The sequence below is a fragment of the Coregonus clupeaformis genome, unplaced genomic scaffold (assembly GCF_020615455.1).
Source record: "Coregonus clupeaformis isolate EN_2021a unplaced genomic scaffold, ASM2061545v1 scaf3689, whole genome shotgun sequence".
NCBI classification, from domain to species: domain Eukaryota; kingdom Metazoa; phylum Chordata; class Actinopteri; order Salmoniformes; family Salmonidae; genus Coregonus; species Coregonus clupeaformis.
The window spans coordinates 22,404-40,772 of record NW_025537143.1 but is presented as its reverse complement, the minus strand read 5'-3'; the positions used below and the strand labels follow the sequence as shown (position 1 = coordinate 40,772).

The following is an 18,369-nucleotide window of genomic DNA, read 5'->3' as shown; positions in this document are numbered from 1 at the left end:
CCCTATCTACACATACAGTATGCTTCAAGAATTCCACGGGTGAGAATAGATCTCTGCCGAGAATCCTCAGGGTGAAAATAGGATTCTGCTCAGATTTCACAGATTCTGTGGGGGAGAATAGAATTCAGATGAGGCCCCTGCAGGTGAGAATAGAAAGCCAGAGGTATTCCCTAACTATGTGTCTCTGTGTTCTGTGTAGCAGGCATTGGATGCAGGAAATGAGAGAAAGTGTGTGTGTGTGTGTGTGTGTGTGTGTGTGTGTGTGTGTGTGTGTGTGTGTGTGTGTGTGTGTGTGTGTGTCTGTGTGTGTGTGAGCCAGCGATTGAGACTGAGTGAGTGAGTGAGTGAGTGAGTGAGTGAGTGAGTGAGTGTGTGTAAGTTTCCGTACCCGTGTGTGTGTGTTTCTGTACCTGTGTGTCTCTCTGATGAGGACGGCTCTGTGTAGCTGACGTTGGATGCGTGCGGGCCTGGGGCCACAGGGGTGGACGAAGGGATGGACAGCCACCAGGACAAAGCCCTGACCGTACAGCTCCCTCACCTGGACAGGTAACTCTCTCACCGACGACAGACACAGCACTGACGACACAGACACCTCTGGAGAGAGAAAGAGAACGTGTGTGAGAGAGTGAGTAAGTGTGTGTGTGGAAGGGGAAGGGAAGGTGGTTGTGTGTGGGTGTGGGAGTGTGTGTGGGGGAGAGCAAAGCCCACCCACTGGGGAGCCAGGCCCAGCCAATCAGAATGATTTTTTCACCACAAAAGGGCTTTATTACAGACAGAAATGCTCCTCAGTTTCATCAGCTGTTCGGGTGGCTGGTCTCAGACGATCCCGCAAGTAAAGAAGCCGGATGTGGAGGTCCTGGGCTGGTGTGGTTACACGTGGTCTGCGGTTGTGAGGCCGGTTGGACAAATTCTCTAAACGACGTTGGAGGCAGCTTACGATAGAGAAATGAACATTCAATTCTCTGGCAACAGTTCTGGTGGACATTCCTGCAGCCAGCATGCCAATTGCACACACCCTCAAAACTTGAGACATCTGTGGCATTGTGTTGTGTGACAAAACTGTACATTTTAGAGTTGCCTTTTATTGTCCCCAGCACAAGGTGCACCTGTGTAATGATCATGCTGTTTAATCAGCTTCTTGATAAACCACACCTGTCAGGTGGATGGATTATTTTGGCAAAAGATAAATGCTCACTAACAGGGATGTAAACAACATTTGAGAGAAATAAGCTATTTGTGCGTTTCTGAGATATTTTATTTCAGCTCATGAAAAAATGGGACCAACACTTCATATGTTGCGTTTATATTTGTTGTTCAGTATAGCATGACTACAGTATGTCTGTGTGTGTATGGAGTTTGTGCGTGTGTATGTTTGAAGTTGTGTATAGATGGCTGTGTATCGCGGTGTGTGTATATACACAATATGTGTGCGTATTGAGGTGTGTGTATTGAGGTGTGTGTGTGTGTGTATTGAGGTGTGGTGTGTGTGTATTGAGGTGTGTGTATTGAGGTGTGTATTGATGTGTGTGTGTATTGAGGTGTGTGTATGTGTGTATTGCGGTGTGTGTCTGTGTGTATTGAGGTGTGGGTGTGTGTATTTGACATATGTCAGTGTGTGTATGGAGGTGTGTGTATTGAGGTGTATGTATGTGTATTGAGGTATGTGTGTATTGATATATGTGTATTGATGTGTGTATATTGGGGTGTGTATATTGGGGTATGTGTGTGTTGAGGTGTGTGTATTGAGGTGTGTGTATTGAGGTGTGTGTATTGAGGTGTGTGTATCCAGGTGTGTGTGTATTGATGTGTGTGTGTGTGTATTGAGGTGTGTGTGTGTGTGTGTATTGATGTGTATGTGTGTGTATTGGTGTGTGTGTGTATTGAGGTGTGTGTGTGTGTGTATTGAGGTGTGTGCATGTGTGTATTGAGGTGTGTCTACACACACTATGCCATACATACTCATCACATGGAAACAAGCTTTTTTTCTAATATTAATATCTCAGATACTAAAACCTGAATCTATAGGGATTCAATCCCCCTCCCCTCCCTCTCTCCCTCCGGTCATAATAACAGCTGGAGATGGATACAATATGATTGTGCCACTAAACAGTAATTTAGGCATCATTATCTTAACACTCCTATTACACTAACCAGCAAGACATACACAACATACTAGGGTAATTCCCCCCTGCAGGGAAATAGGGAGGAGGTAGGGAGGAGTCATTTCATTTATACGTTTACCACAGTCGCTTTAAGAGGGCTATCATTCTGCTCTGCCATGAGAACACTCTCTGGAAGTTTACAATACCAGGTTCTGCCAGTGGGAATGTTGGATACCTACTCCTCTTGACTCCAGAGGTGTTGACCGGTGGGACAGATGGAGGGACGGAGGAAGGAGAAAATGACGGTTCAGCTGTTAATCAGCACTTCACCATTGAGAACCGCTACACTCCAGAATGGGAATATTGAATTCTGGAATTAGAATTATGAGTTCTAGAATCAATCTCAAGGTTCTCGATTCAGAACCTTTAGCTCCCAATGCTCCTGTAATCCTGGCTGGTGAGGGTCTGTGTGTGTGTGTGTGTGTCAAGAGTAAGTGGGTGGTGGGATGATTACTCCCTCCCCAGGACATTTTATACCTCCTTGACGTTTCCTCAATCTCTTTTAATGACTAGCAGAGTTGAGCAGGGATATACGTGCCAACCACTGACTATAAAATAATACACTTCCTAAAGCCCAGAGTTTCCCACCGCTGAGGTATGAGACACACACAGAGACACACACCGCTGAGGTATGAGGAAGGAGCCTGCGGGTTAGACTGCTGTTGGTCAGGGTCGTAACACACAGGATGCATCCCAAATGACACCCTATTCCCTACATAGTGCACTACTTTTGACCAGTGCCCATTATGCCCTGTATGTTGGAAATAGGATGCCATTTGGGAGGCAGACAATCTGAGGGGGTCGGAGTTTTGGTGCATTCCTAGTACAGGAAATGTTTGACTTAGTGCACTGAGTTCGGATGAACTGACTGAAAACACCCTAAGACATTTCTGTAGTCTAGAGAGTAGAATATTACTCAGTCTGAATACACCAGTCGCGTTTAAAATTCTACCAGTAAACCTCTTCATGCGTTCTCTACAGAGCTGAATATTAACACCTTACACACACGTTGATAGATTCACGCAACACATACGATCTCCGACATCACTCATTCTGATAGCTCAATATATCATGTGATTTGATAGCTCAATATATAATGTATTTTGATAGCTCAATATATCATGTTTTGATAGCTCAATATATCATGTTTTGATAGCTCAATATATAATGTGTTTTGATAGCTCAATATATAATGTGTTTTGATAGCTCAATATATCATGTGATTTGATAGCTCAATATATCATGTATTGATAGCTCAATATATAATGTGTTTTGATAGCTCAATATATCATGTTTTGATAGCTCAATATATGTGTTTTGATAGGTCAATATTGTGTTTTGATAGCTCAGTATATCATCTGTTTTGAAAGCCACATTCAACATACAATCTGAATAGCTGAATACATCAACCTTTGGCAGCTATATGTATCTTGGTCTCTCGCACGTATGGGCGCACACAAAAGATACACACCGCCTGAAGCACCTATTCTGATTGACCTGCTTTATAGCCTTCATGGTCGTCACCAGTCAGAATAAGAACTGTGTTTCTTTCTCCACAGGGTCTCTAAAACTCATCAGCTGACTTCAGAGCCCCAATGTGTCAGTTGAGGAAAGAAGCTGTAGTCACTGTGTGATCACACCTGACTCATTTTCTACCCTCACTCTCCTCCGCTCTCTCCTTTTCCTACCCTCACTCTCCTCCTCTCTCTCCTTTTCCCACCCTCACTCTCCTCCTCTCTCTCCTTTCCACCCTCACTCTCCTACTCTCTCTCCTTTTCCCACCCTCACTCTCCTCCTCTCTCTCATTTTCCTCCCTCACTCTCCTACTCTCTCTCCTTTTCCCACCCTCACTCTCCTCCTCTCTCTCCTATTCCCACCCTCACTCTCCTCCACTCTCTCCTTTCCACCCTCACTCTCCTCCTCTCTCTGCTTTCCCACCCTCACTCTCCTCCTCTCTCTCCTTTTCCCACCTTCTCGCTCCCTCTCTTTTTTTCCTTCATTAATGACTTCTCCCTCCCTTTATTCACTCATATAAACTCAATATGCAACAACTTCAAAGATTTTACTGAGTTATAGTTCATATGAGCAAATCAGTCAATTGAAATGAATTAATTAGGCCCTAATCTATGGATTTCACACGACAGGGAATACAGACATGCATCTGTTGGTCACAGATACTTTAAAAAATGAAAAGTAGGGGCGTGGATCAGAAAACCAGTCAGTATCTGGTGTGACCACCATTTACTTCATGCAGCGCAAAATCTCCTTCGCATAGAGTTGATCAGGCTGTTGATTGTGGCCTGTGGAATGTTGTCCCACTCCTCTTCAATGGCTGTGCAAAAAATGCTGGATATTAGCGGGAACTGGAACATGCTGTCGTACACGTCGATCCAGAGCATCCCAAACATGCTCAATGGGTGACATGTCTGGTGAGTATGCAGGCCGTGGAAGAACTGGGACATTTTCAGCTTCCAGGAATTGTGTAAAGATCCTTGCGACATGGGGCCATGCATTATCATGCTGAAACATGGGGTGATGGCGGCAGATGAATGGCGCGACAATGGGCCTCAGGATCTCGTCACGGTATCTCTGTGCATTCAAATTGCCATTGATAAAATGCAATTGTGTTCGTTGTCCAAAGCTTGTGCCTGCCCATACCATAACCCCACCGCCACTATTGGGCACTCTGTTTACAATATTGATATCAGCAAACCGCTCACACACACAATGTCATACACGTGGTCTGCAGTTGTGATGCCTGTTGGAGGTACTTCCAAATTCTCTAAAACGACGTTGGAGGCGGCTTAAGGTAGAGAAATGAACATTACATTCTCTGGCAACAGCTCTGGTGGACATTCCTGTAGTCAGCATGCTAATTGCACACTCCCTCAAAACTTGAGACATCTGTGTTGTGTAACAAAACTGTACATTCTAGAGTGGCCTTTTATTTTCCCCAGCACAAGGTGCACCTGTGTAATGATCATGCTGTTTAATCAGCTTATTGATATGCCACACCTGTCAGGTGGATGGATTATCTTGGCAAAGGAGAAATGCTCACTAACAGGGAAAATTTGAGAGAAATATGCTTTTGTTTGTATGGAAAATGTCTGTGATCTTCTATTTCAGCTCATGAAACATGGGACCAACACTTTACATGTTGCGTTTATATTTTTGTTCATTGTATATATACATATATATAAATATATACTCATATACATACAGTGAGGGAAAAAAGTATTTGATCCCCTGATGATTTTGTATGTTTGCCCACTGACAAAGAAATGATCAGTCTATAATTTTAATGGTAGGTTTATTTGAACAGTGAGAGACAGAATAACAACAAAAACATCCAGAAAAACGCATGTCAAAAATGTTATAAATTGATTTGCATTTTAATGAGGGAAATAAGTATTTGACCCCTCTGCAAAACATGATTTAGTACTTGGTGGCAAAACCCTTGTTGGCAATCACAGAGGTCAGACGTTTCTTGTAGTTGGCCACCAGGTTTGCACACATCTCAGGAGGGATTTTGTCCCACTCCTCTTTGCAGATCTTCGCCAAGTCATTAAGGTTTCGAGGCTGACGTTTGGCAACTCGAACCTTCAGCTCCCTCCATAGATTTTCTATGGGATTAAGGTCTGGAGACTGGCTAGGCCACTCCAGGATCTTGATGTGCTTCTTCTTGAGCCACTCCTTTGTTGCCTTGGCCGTGTGTTTTGGGTCATTGTCATGCTGGAATACCCATCCACGACCCATTTTCAATGCCCTGGCTGAGGGAAGGAGGTTCTCACCCAAGATATGACGGTACATGGCCCGTCCATCGTCCCTTTGATGCAGTGAAGTTGTCCTGTCCCCTTAGCAGAAAAACACCCACAAAGCATCATGTTTCCACCTCCCTGTTTGACGGTGGGGATGGTGTTCTTGGGGTCATAGGCAGCATTCCTCCTCCTCCAAACACGGCGAGTTGAGTTGATGCTAAAGAGCTCGATTTTGGTCTCATCTGACCACAACACTTTCACCCAGTTCTCCTCTGAATCATTCAGATGTTCATTGGCAAACTTCAGACGGGCCTGTATATGTGCTTTCTTGAGCAGGGGGACCTTGCGGGCGCTGCAGCATTTCAGTCCTTCACGGCATAATGTGTTACCAATTGTTTTCTTGGTGACTATGGTCCCAGCTGCCTTGAGATCATTGACAAGATCCTCCCGTGTAGTTCTGGGCTGATTCCTCACCGTTCTCATGATCATTGCAACTCCACGAGGTGAGATCTTGCATGGAGCGCCAGGCCGAGGGAGATTGACAGTTCTTTTGTGTTTCTTCCATTTGCAAATAATCGTACCAACTGTTGTCACCTTCTCACCAAGCTGCTTGGCGATGGTCTTGTAGCCCATTACAGCCTTGTGTAGGTCTACAATCTTGTCCCTGACATCCTTGGAGAGCTCTTTGGTCTTGGCCATGGTGGAGAGTTTGGAATCTGATTGATTGATTGCTTCTGTGGACAGGTGTCTTTTATACAGGTAACAAGCTGAGATTAGGAGCACTCCCTTTAAGAGTGTTCAAAAGTTTGGGGTCACTTAGAAATGTCCTTGTTTTCGAAAGAAAAGCAATTTATTTGTCCATTAAAATAACATCAAATTGATCAGAAATACAGTGTAGATATTGTTAATGTTGTAAATGGCTATTGTAGCTGGAAACGGCTGATTATTAATGGAATATCTACATAGGCGTACAGAGGACCATTTTCAGCAACCATCAGTTCTGTTCCAATGGCACGTTGTGTTTGCTAATCCAAGTTTATCATTTTTAAAAGGCTAATTGTGTCACGGTTCCCTCAGACAGAACCCAGAAGCAGACCAGGACAAGGAGAGTTGAACGAAGGTGAGGGTTTATTACAGATTCAAAAAGGTGCAGAATAATCCAGGGACAGAGCGGGCGGCGTGGATGAGTTGTTGAGGGTGCAGTTGTTGGTCCAGTGATGGCTCGGCAGCCGCCGACCATCAGGCAGAGGTAGGGGTGAAGGTTCCGGACGAGTGACTGCAGATGGAACAAAAACGGAGGTAAGTAACAATAAACCAACAAGGTACCAAACAACAAAACTAACGCTAGACGCTCTAGGACTGATACTCTGATACACCTACTGTTCATGGCTAACGATCCGGCAGGAACTGGATGTTCGGCCAGAGCCTAAGAAGGGTGATGATCAGGACCAGGTGTGCAGATTGCTGATGGGATGCAGGTGCGGAAAACAAGGGCGCTCCCGGAGCGTTCCCGAACCCTCGGAAACTGGAGAATACGAACAGGAACACTAGTCACCAGACAGGACCCGACTCAGACAGCCGGGATCGTTACAGTACCCCCCCTCCGACGAACGCCACCGGGCGGACTCCCCGGAGCGCCAGGATGGAGGCGGTAGAAGTCACTGATGAGGTCCGCATCTAGGACCTGTCGCCGCGGAATCCAACTCCTCTCCTCAGGGCCATACCCCTCCCAGTCCACGAGATACTGGAAACCCCGCCCCGCCTGTCTGGAATCCATGATGCGCCGCACCGTGTAGGCAGGACCACCTCCGATCATCCGAGGAGGAGGAGGAGGAGGCGGAGGAGGCAACAGAGGACTGAGGAAGACAGGCTTGAGGCAGGAGACATGAAAGGTGGGATGGACTCTGAGCGTCCTCGGTAGTTTGAGTCGAACTGCCACTGGATTGATCACCTTCTCCACCACAAATGGACCAATGAACTTCGGTAACAACTTCCTAGACTCAGTCCGTAACGGAAGATCCCGTGTGCCAACCAAACCCTATCTCCGATGGTATAGGTGGGAGCGGGGATCCGGCGACGATTCGCCTGGAGCTGATACCGGTCCGAAACTCTAAGGAGTGCCTTTCTGGCCCGATGCCAGGTCCGGTGGCAACGACGAATATGGGCCTGAACAGAAGGCACTGAGAGCTCCTTCTCCTGAGAAGGAAACAGGGGAGGTTGGTAGCCATACAGGCACTGGAAGGGGAGACATCCCAGTGGCAGATGTAGGAAGAGTATTGTGGGCATACTCAACCCAAGGCAACTGAGAGACCCAGGAGGTGGGGTTGGAAGAGACCAGACAGCGTAGCGTGGATTCCATCTTCTGGTTGGCTCTCTCTCCGCCTGACCATTGGATTGGGGGTGAAAACCAGATGTGAGACTGACTGTAGCTCCAATGGCCAAACAGAAGGACTTCCAGACAGCAGAGGTAAACTGAGGGCCACGGTCGGAAACGATATCACTGGGCAAACCGTGGACCCTGAAAACCTCCTAACCAGGATCTCGGACGTCTCCGAGGCAGAGGGAAGCTTGGCAATTGGCACAAAGTGGGCGAACTTGCTGAATCTATCCACGATAGTCAGAACGACCGTGTTCCCCTCAGAAGCGGGCAACCCAGTGACGAAGTCCAGGGCCAGATGCGACCATGGTCGCCGGGGAATAGGAAGGGGGTGAAGTAGTCCAGAGCTGGGCCGATTGGTACTCTTATTCTGCGCACACACTGGACAGGCAGCAACAAACCCCCGAGTATCCTCGGCCATGGCAGGCCACCAAAAACGCTCTGCGAAGAAACGCCATTGTCCGAGCCACGCCAGGGTGACAAGCCATCTTGCTGGCGTGGGACCATTTGAGGACAGCAGGACGAACCGACTCAGGCACAAACAACCGACCCGGGTGGACCGTTACCGGGACCGGGCTGAGTCCGAAGGGCCGCCAGCACCTCCTCCTCAATCTTCCACATAACTGCTCCCACGACGCAGTTCCGGGGAGAATTGTCTCGGTCTTGGACCCACTCTCCTCCGTCTTGGAGAACATCCGGGACAAGGCGTCCGCCTTGCCGTTCTTAGATCCAGGTCGGAACGTCAGGAAAAAACTTGAATCGTCCGAAAAACAACGCCCACCTGGCCTGACGGGAGTTGAGACGTTTAGCCGATTGCACGTAAGCAAGATTCTTGTGGTCAGTCCAGACAATAAACGGTTGCTCCGCCCTCAACCAGTGGCGCCACTCCTCCAAGGCAAGTTTCACCGCGAGAAGCTCCCGGTTACCCACATCGTAATTCCTCTCCGCAGGCGAAAGGCGACGAGAGTAGTAGGCGCAGGGATGGAGTTTACTGTCCGTGGAGCATCGTTGCGACAGGATGGCGCCAACTCCCACATCAGACGCGTCCCACTTCAACGACTGAACTGACGGCCCGTGTCTGGTTGAGAGAGAATCGGTGCGTTGGTGAATCGCCTCTTCAAATCCAGAAACGCACGATCCGCCTCCGGATTCCACTTGAAGGTCCTGATACTGGAAGTCAAGGCAGTTAATGGAGCGGCCACACGGCTGTAATCCCCGGATGAATCTGCGGTAGAAATTCGCAAACCCCAAAAATCTCTGGAGCTGCAATCTCGTACCGGGCTGGGCCCATTCCAGAACCGCTCTAACCTTCTCCTGGTCCATCCTAATCTCTCCCCTGGAGATGATGTACCCGAGAAAGGATGTCGTGTGGGCGTGAAACTCGCACTTCTCGGCCTTCACGAACAGGCGATTCTCCAACAATCGCTGCAGAACCTGCCGGACATGCTGGACGTGGTCGGAAGGTTCCTTCGAGAAGATCAGAATGTCATCCAGGTAAACAAACACGAAGAGACCGATCATATCTCTCAGGACGTCGTTTCACCATACTCTGGAATACCGCTGGAGCATTGGTCAGTCCAAACGGCATCACCTGATACTCGAGTGACCCATCGGTGTATTGAAACCCGTCAACCACTCGTCCCCTCTCTCTGATCCGGACCAGGTGATACGCATTGCGTAGGTCTAGCTTGGTGAACACCGTAGCACCCTGTAAGGAGTCGAAGGCAGAACTCATCAAGGGCAGGGGATACTTGTTCTTGACCGTGATGTCATTCAACCCCCCGATAATCAATACACGGTCGAAGAGAGCCATCCTTCTTACCCACAAAGAAGAATCCTGCCCCCAGGGGTGATGACGAGGGACGAACGAGACCAGCAGCTAGGGACTCCTTGATGTAGGTCTCCAACGCCTCACGTTCAGGTCGGGAGATACTGTATAACCTTCCCTTGGGGTAGACAGCTCCAGGGACCAGGTTGATGGCACAATCATATGGTCGGTGGGGAGGGAGTGACAGAGCCTTCTGCTTACTGAAAACTTCCCCCAAATCGTGATATGTCTCGGGAACCAGGGACAAATCTGGGGGGTTTAGCCTCAATCACCTGACTGGGAACCGAATGGGGGCAGGCAGTCTTGAGACAGTTAGCATGACAATCAAGGCTCCAACTCGTTACCCTGCCCGTCACCCAATCGAACGTGGGATTGTGTTCCTTCAGCCAGGGGTATCCAAGGACCAGAGGAACATGGGAAGACGGCAGAATGAAAAATGAAATCATCTCAGAATGATTCCCCGACAACCGCATCTTAACCGGTTCAGTCCTCATCGTGATACGTGCCAGACTACTGCCGTTCAGAGTGGTCGCTTCAATGGCTTCCGGCAATTGCTCCTTGGAAAGCCCCAGCTGTTCCACCAACTCGGCATCAAGAAAGCTTCCATCGGCACCTGAATCGATAAAAGCGTTAAGCGCTAAGCTCTGATTCCTGTTCACAAGGGTAGCCGGAAGCGGGGTCTGACAGAGGTACTGAGAGGTTGAAACTGGCTCGCTAAAAGTCCTCCCAACTTTAGCGAGCCGGGCAGTTTGACGACCGCCGGGAACAAGTGGAGATGTAATGTCCCGAGCGACCACAGTAGAGGCAGCAGTTGGTCTTACGTCTATGTTGACGCTCCTCCTTGGTTAACCCGTGCCGCCCCACTTGCATGGGTTCAGAATCGGGAGAGAGGTCCTCTCCACTAATCCTTTGTGGTGGAGAATGATCGACGTGTTCAGGTCCACCACCCGACCCGACTGGGAACTGAGAAGCTGATCGATTGGACGGACCCCATTGCTTCTCCCTCCTTCGCTCTCGGACTCGATTATCCACCCGAATAGACAAGGCTACCAAGCTGTCCAGGTCACTAGGCTCCGGATAGGAGATCAACTCATCCTTGAGCTGCTCCGACAGACCCTGGTAAAAGGCCGCTTGCAAAGACTCCTCGTTCCACCCACTCTCCACAGCCAACGTCTTGAACTCGATCACGAAGTCGGCCACGCTGCGAGTTCCTTGGTGAAGAGAAAACAGGCGCCTAGCTGCGTCCCTCCCTCGGACGGAATGGTCGAAGAGCTTCCTCATCTCGGCCGTGAACCCCTGGTATGAAGCCATGCAGGGATCCTGTCGTTCCCAAACGGCTGAAGCCCACTCCAGCGCTTCGACCACGCAGCAACTCAATCACAAAGGCTATCCTAGCCTTGTCTGTGGCATAAGAGTAGGGCTGTAGATCGAACACTAATCCACACTGCATAAGGAAGGAGCGGCATCTTCCCAGCTCCCCCTCATATTTATCCGGCGTCGGAACCTTGGGCTCACGGAGGGACACAACTTCAGAAGCGGCAGGCGAGATGGGTGAAACCGGTAGTGGGTCCTCCACCGGACACTGGCGTTGGTTCTGGACCTCCGTCAGACCGGTAGAAAGGTTCCGAACTGACAACGCGATCTCCTGTAGTACCGTGCTATGATGGCCCAACATCTTCTCCTGCTGGGTAATGGCATGGCGAACAGAGTCCAGGTCCGCTGGGTTCATTACTGGCCGGATCGTTCTGTCACGGTTCCCTCAGACAGAACCCAGAAGCAGACCAGGACAAGGAGAGTTGAACGAAGGTGAGGGTTTATTACAGATTCAAAAAGGTGCAGAATAATCCAGGGACAGAGCGGGCGGCGTGGATGAGTTGTTGAGGGTGCAGTTGTTGGTCCAGTGATGGCTCGGCAGCCGCCGACCATCAGGCAGAGGTAGGGTGAAGGTTCCGGACGAGTGACTGCAGATGGAACAAAAACGGAGGTAAGTAACAATAAACCAACAAGGTACCAAACAACAAAACTAACGCTAGACGCTCTAGGACTGATACTCTGATACACCTACTGTTCATGGCTAACGATCCGGCAGGAACTGGATGTTCGGCCAGAGCCTAAGAAGGGTGATGATCAGGACCAGGTGTGCAGATTGCTGATGGGATGCAGGTGCGGAAAACAAGGGCGCTCCCCGGAGCGTTCCCGAACCCTCGGGAAACTGGAGAATACGAACAGGAACACTAGTCACCAGACAGGACCCGACTCAGACAGCCGGGATCGTTACAAATTGATCATGAGAAAACCCTTTTGCAATTATGTTAGCAGAGCTGAAAACTGTTGTGCTGATTAAAGAAGCAATAAAACTGGCCTTCATGAGACTAGTTGGGTATCTGGAGCATCAGTAATTGTGGGTTCGATTGCAGGATCAAAATGGCCAGAAACAAATAACTTTCATCTGAAACTCGTCAGTCTATTCTTGTTCTGAGAAATGAAGGCTATACCATGCGACCCCAAACTTTTGAACAGTAGTGTATATATATATATATATATATATATATATATATATATATATATATATATATATATATATATACACACACTGCTCAAAAAAATAAAGGGAACACTTAAACAACACAATGTAACTCCAAGTCAATCACACTTCTGTGAAATCAAACTGTCCACTTAGGAAGCAACACTGATTGACAATACATTTCACATGCTGTTGTGCAAATGGAATAGACAACAGGTGGAAATTATAGGCAATTAGCAAGACACCCCCAATAAAGGACTGTTTTTGCAGGTGGTGACCACAGACCACTTCTCAGTTCCTATGCTTCCTGGCTGATGTTTTGGTCACTTTTGAATGCTGGCGGTGCTTTCACTCTAGTGGTAGCATGAGACGGAGTCTACAACCCACACAAGTGGCTCAGGTAGTGCAGCTCATCCAGGATGGCACATCAATGTGAGCTGTGGCAAGAAGGTTTGCTGTGTCTGTCAGCGTAGTGTCCAGAGCATGGAGGCGCTACCAGGAGACAGGCTAGTACATCAGGAGACGTGGAGGAGGCCGTAGGAGGGCACCAACCCAGCAGCAGGACTGCTACCTCTGCCTTTGTGCAAGGAGGAGCAGGAGGAGCACTGCCAGAGCCCTGCAAAATGACCTCCAGCAGGCCACAAATGTGCAAGTGTCTACTCAAACGGTCAGAAACAGACTCCATGAGGGTGGTATGAGGGCCCGACGTCCACAGGTGGGGGTTGTGCTTACAGCCCAACACCGTGCAGGACGTTTGGCATTTGCCAGAGAACACCAAGATTGGCAAATTCGCCACTGCCGCCCTTGCTCTTCACAGATGAAAGCAGGTTCACACTGAGCACATGTGACAGACGTGACAGAGTCTGGAGACGCCGTGGAGAACGTTCTGCTGCCTGCAACATCCTCCAGCATGACCGGTTTGGCGGTGGGTCAGTCATGGTGTGGGGTGGCATTTCTTTGGGGGGCCGCACAGCCCTCCATGTGCTCACCAGAGGTAGCCTGACTGCCATTAGGTACCGAGATGAGATCCTCAGACCCCTTGTGAGACCATATGCTGGTGCGGTTGGCCCTGGGTTCCTCCTAATGCAAGACAATGCTAGACCTCATGTGGCTGGAGTGTGTCAGCAGTTCCTGCAAGAGGAAGGCATTGATGGTATGGACCGCCCGTTCCCCAGACCTGAATCCAATTGAGCACATCTGGGACATCATGTCTCGCTCCATCCACCAACGCCACGTTGCACCACAGACTGTCCAGGAGTTGGCGGATGCTTTAGTCCAGGTCTGGGAGGAGATCCCTCAGGAGACCATCCGCCACCTCATCAGGAGCATGCCCAGGCGTTGTAGGGAGGTCATACAGGCACGTGGAGGCCACACACACTACTGAGCCTTATTTTGACTTGTTTTAAGGACATTACATCAAAGTTGGATCAGCCTGTAGTGTGGTTTTCCACTTTAATTTTGAGGGTGACTCCAAATCCAGACCTCCATGGGTTGATCAATTAGATTTCCATTGATAATTTTTGTGTGATTTTGTTGTCAGCACATTCAACTATGTAAAGAAAAAATTATTTAATAAGATTATTTCATTCATTCAGATCTAGGATGTGTTATTTTAGTGTTCCCTTTATTTTTTTTAGCAGTGTATATATATATTGCAGAAGGCCTTCAAAATCAAATCAAACTTTATTTGTCACATGCGACGAATACAACAATTCACCTTACCGTGAAATGCTTACTTACAAGCCCTTAACCAACAATGCAGTTCAAGAAAGAGTTAAGAAAAGATTTATCAAATAAACTAAAGTAACACAATAAAATAACAATAACGAGGCTATATTCAGGGTGTACCGGTACCGAGTCAATGTGAGGGGTACAGGTTAGTCAAGGTAATTTGTACATGTAGGTAGGGGTAAAGTGACTATACATAGATAATAGACAGCGGGTAGCAGCAGTGTAAAAAACAAATGGGGGGAGGGGTCAATGTAAATAGTCCAGGTGGCCATTTGATTAAATGTTCAGCAGTCTTATGGCTTGGGGGTAAAAAGGGGGGCCGCCAGTTGCCCATCCCTGCCCTATGCCTTGGAGGAGAAAATGTTGAATCCAAAGCCAAGCCCATGTATCTGAGTGAATTAATACGTAACTAGATATAGATAGTCTCTGAATAGACATGAGTAGACAGACATGGTTATTTATTTTTCATTACTGTGTGGGAGTCATGAAGTCACAGAGGGATAAATAATATTATTAATGGAAACTCAATTCAATTAAACCGTGAATTTGACTGTGGGTTCTCTTCAATGTCAGACTGAGAGACAGGCCAATTCCTCACTGGACGCATGCACACACACACTATCTCTTTCTCACACACCATCTCTCTGTCTCATACACACACGTCCACACACACAAATCCCATTGCTGGAAATGAAGTCTCAATCTCTACAAACAATCAGATAATCCTTCAGGAATCCTTCACCCACTCTCTTGGTCTCTCTCCATGACACACACACACAAATATATGTATACACACAATAACAATATTGAGAGTATCTTCCTTTATCCCCTCAGCAGAGCACTGCTATGCAGACGTAAGGAGCTCAGGTGGCTTCAATGAATTTACCATATAAATGACCTGCCTGTCTGTCTAGAGACAAGATTACAATACTCCCTAGCCTGAAAACTATTGTGTGTGTGTGTGTGTGTACACACTAAAGTGAGGTTGAGTGTATGAGTTGAGGTTTTGTATGTGTGTTGCTCTAAGCAGGCTCCCATCCATCTCATAATAAGCTTAGCAGAAATGGAGGAGGCTGAATTCAGAGCTGTTGTCCTGTTGGTCATGACTTCCTCTGCTAGTGATTGAGTTCCAAATGGCACCCTAGTCCTTTTATAGTGCACTATAAAAGGCAACCTACTTCCTGTTGTATAGGGAATAGGGTGCCATTTGGGATGCAACCACTGTCTGTACTGAGCTGGCTGCTGAGTGTTCTGAGTATATAGCAAATTAAACAACTGACTGACTCAACTTCCTGCATCCATTCCTAAATACAGTGTGAGGGAAAGTTCATCTTGGACAAAGTGAGGTTTAACCATCCAGAAATATCTCCCTCTATCACACACTCCCTCTCTCCCCAACTCTCTCTTTTCACTCTATCTGCACAATCCCTTCTGTTCTGTCACAATAGCAGAATTAGTATATTTAGAACCCAGCAGCCTCATGGGACTTCTTATCAAACACTCCCAAAACACTGCTGCGCAAAACACACACACAAAGACACACACACTTCATTCCCTAAACACTGTGCAAAACATCAACTACAGTACTCTCTCATCTCCCTCTCACTTTCAGAGGTTGTGGATTAGTCTGAACTGTACAGCTGAATTTGTGGTACTGTGGGATGCCTACTCACACACAGATTATCTTGAAATTGCAGTTTAAATATCCACCCTGGTTACAAACCTTGGTCTTGAAGAGCTACAGAATGATAAAGATGAGCAAAAATGACAGTATAAAATAATTCAAATACGGAGGTATATTGTATGCTAAACAAATGGGGATATTGTTTTATTTTATACTAGTACAATTGCTCAGAGAAAGACAGGTCATCCTTGTAAATAAGAATTTGTTCTTAATTGACTTATCTGTATAAATAAAGGTGAAATAAAGGTTTTAAAATATATTTTGTTTAACAAGTACTACTTTATTTTTCTCTCAAAAAGGTAGGAGTCAAAATTATTGACACACGTGTTTTTAATACCTTTCAATAGCTCTCCTTGTGAGGACAAAGGCACTGAGACATTTAATGAATTAGAGAACACATTGGGGGGATCTTAGACCATTTACCCATACACTGCCCTCTTCAATTCAAACCACAGGTTTTCAAAGGGTTTCAAGTTTGGAGACAGACAGCTATTGTAAAATGTTGATTTTGTAACAAATTAACCATTTATTTATGGATTTTGATGTATGCTTGGGGTTATTGTCTTGCAGGAAGATCCACTTGTGGCCAAGTTTCAGCCTCCTGGCAAAGGTAACCATGTTTTTGGCTAAAATGTCCTGGTACTGGGTAAAGTTCATGATGCGGTTGACCTTAACAAAGGCCCCAGGACCAGTAGAAGCAAAATAGCCCCATAACATCAAAGATCCATCACCATATTTTACAGTAGGTACGGGGTTATTTTCTGCTCATGCATTCTCATTTCGATGCCAAACCCACCACTGGTATGCGTGGCCAAAGAGCTCTATTTTCATGTATTCAACAAATGTAAACGCTTGGAGTTTGATAAATCTCATTGGCACTTGGATTGGAATATACCGGTCCTTTGGTCAGGTGACATATAGATCTGGATTAATCAAATGGATTCCTGTCTAATCATTTATGATGACTAGGGGTCAAATTGGAATTCACTAATGGAGCTAGAAGTGTGTGTGTGTGTGTGTGTGTGTGTGTGCCTGTCCATATTCCATACCTTCCTTCCCCAGCAGGAAGTCCAGAAAGTGGTAGGTGTAGGCCACGCCCACCTTGGTCTCCACCTGCGGCCGTCGGAGGGTGGAGTAGATCTTCCCGGGACTCTTCTCCTCCCCCGTCCTCCGCAGCTTAGGAAGCCTGCAGCCCATCACTCTGCAGGGAGAGGGGTGGGGGGAGAGAGATGGGGAGGAAGAATGGGGAAAGAGAGAGAGAGAGAGAGAGAGAGAGAGAGAGAGAGAGAGAGAGAGAGAGAGAGAGAGAGAGAGAGAGAGAGAGAGAGAGAGAGAGAGAGAGAGAGAGAGAGAGAGAGAGAGAGAGAGAGAGAGAGAGAGAGAGAGAGAGAGAGAGAGAGAGGAGTTAGATTGAAAGGAAGAGTGATAGCCAGGTAAGAAAGAAAGAAAGAAAGAGATCAAGAGAATGAGATGGAGAGAAAGAGAGCGGGAGAGAGAGCGAACGGAGAGCGATGTAGAGATGAAGTGAGAGAGTAATTAGCATAAAGATAAACTTGTTTCTAAATATAAACCCGTCACAGGTGTTGCATTATAGCATTAAACCCTGCCTCTGTCTGCCGTGAGAGACGATGGGGGATAACGCACACACAGCTCACAGCTCACACACACACACACAAACACCAACTCATGCACACACAACCATGCACATGTACACACACCAATAATACAGGAATATGAATGTGTCAACCATTACATGGCTGGTCGCCTCGGATACAGGCATCCGCTAATCAAATCTGGGTGATTGGGAGCGACATGTTTGATCAGAATGAATTAAAGCAGAAATGAAACTCAGATTTCCTGCCCTGTTGAGCATGACGACATTGGCACTAGAGGAGATGAGGGAAGGAAAGGAGGGAGAGAGAGAGGAGGGAAGGTAGGGAGGAGGAGGAGAGGAAAGAAAAGAAAAGAAAAGTGTGGAGCAGAGTATAGAACCACAGAGGAGAGAAAAAGAATGCAAAAAGAAGGAACTAGAGAAGAAGAGACGAGATGAGATGAGGGTCAGAATGAAAAGGAGATGAACTAGAGAAGAAGAGACGAGATGAGATGAGGGTCAGAATGAAAAGGAGAGGAACTAGAGAAGAGGAGAAGAGATGAGATGAGGGTCAGAATGAAAAGGAGAGGAACTAGAGAAGAGGAGACGAGATGAGATGAGGGTCAGAATGAAAAGGAGAGGCACTAGAGAAGAGGAGATGAGGGTCAGAATGAAAAGGAGAGGCACTAGAGAAGAGGAGACGAGATGAGGGTC

General features: G+C 47.3%; 1 protein-coding gene across 1 annotated transcript; it reads right to left on the bottom strand.

The window, feature by feature from the left end:
* Window positions 1-410: 410 nt before the first annotated feature.
* LOC123490341 (raftlin) lies at window positions 411-17,265 on the bottom strand (the record flags this gene model as incomplete). The annotated part of the gene is made up of 2 exons (XM_045220377.1): window positions 411-594; window positions 17,114-17,265. Coding segments are annotated over 2 exons (336 nt in total), but the record flags the coding sequence as incomplete, so codon positions are not given.
* Window positions 17,266-18,369: the final 1,104 nt, after the last annotated feature.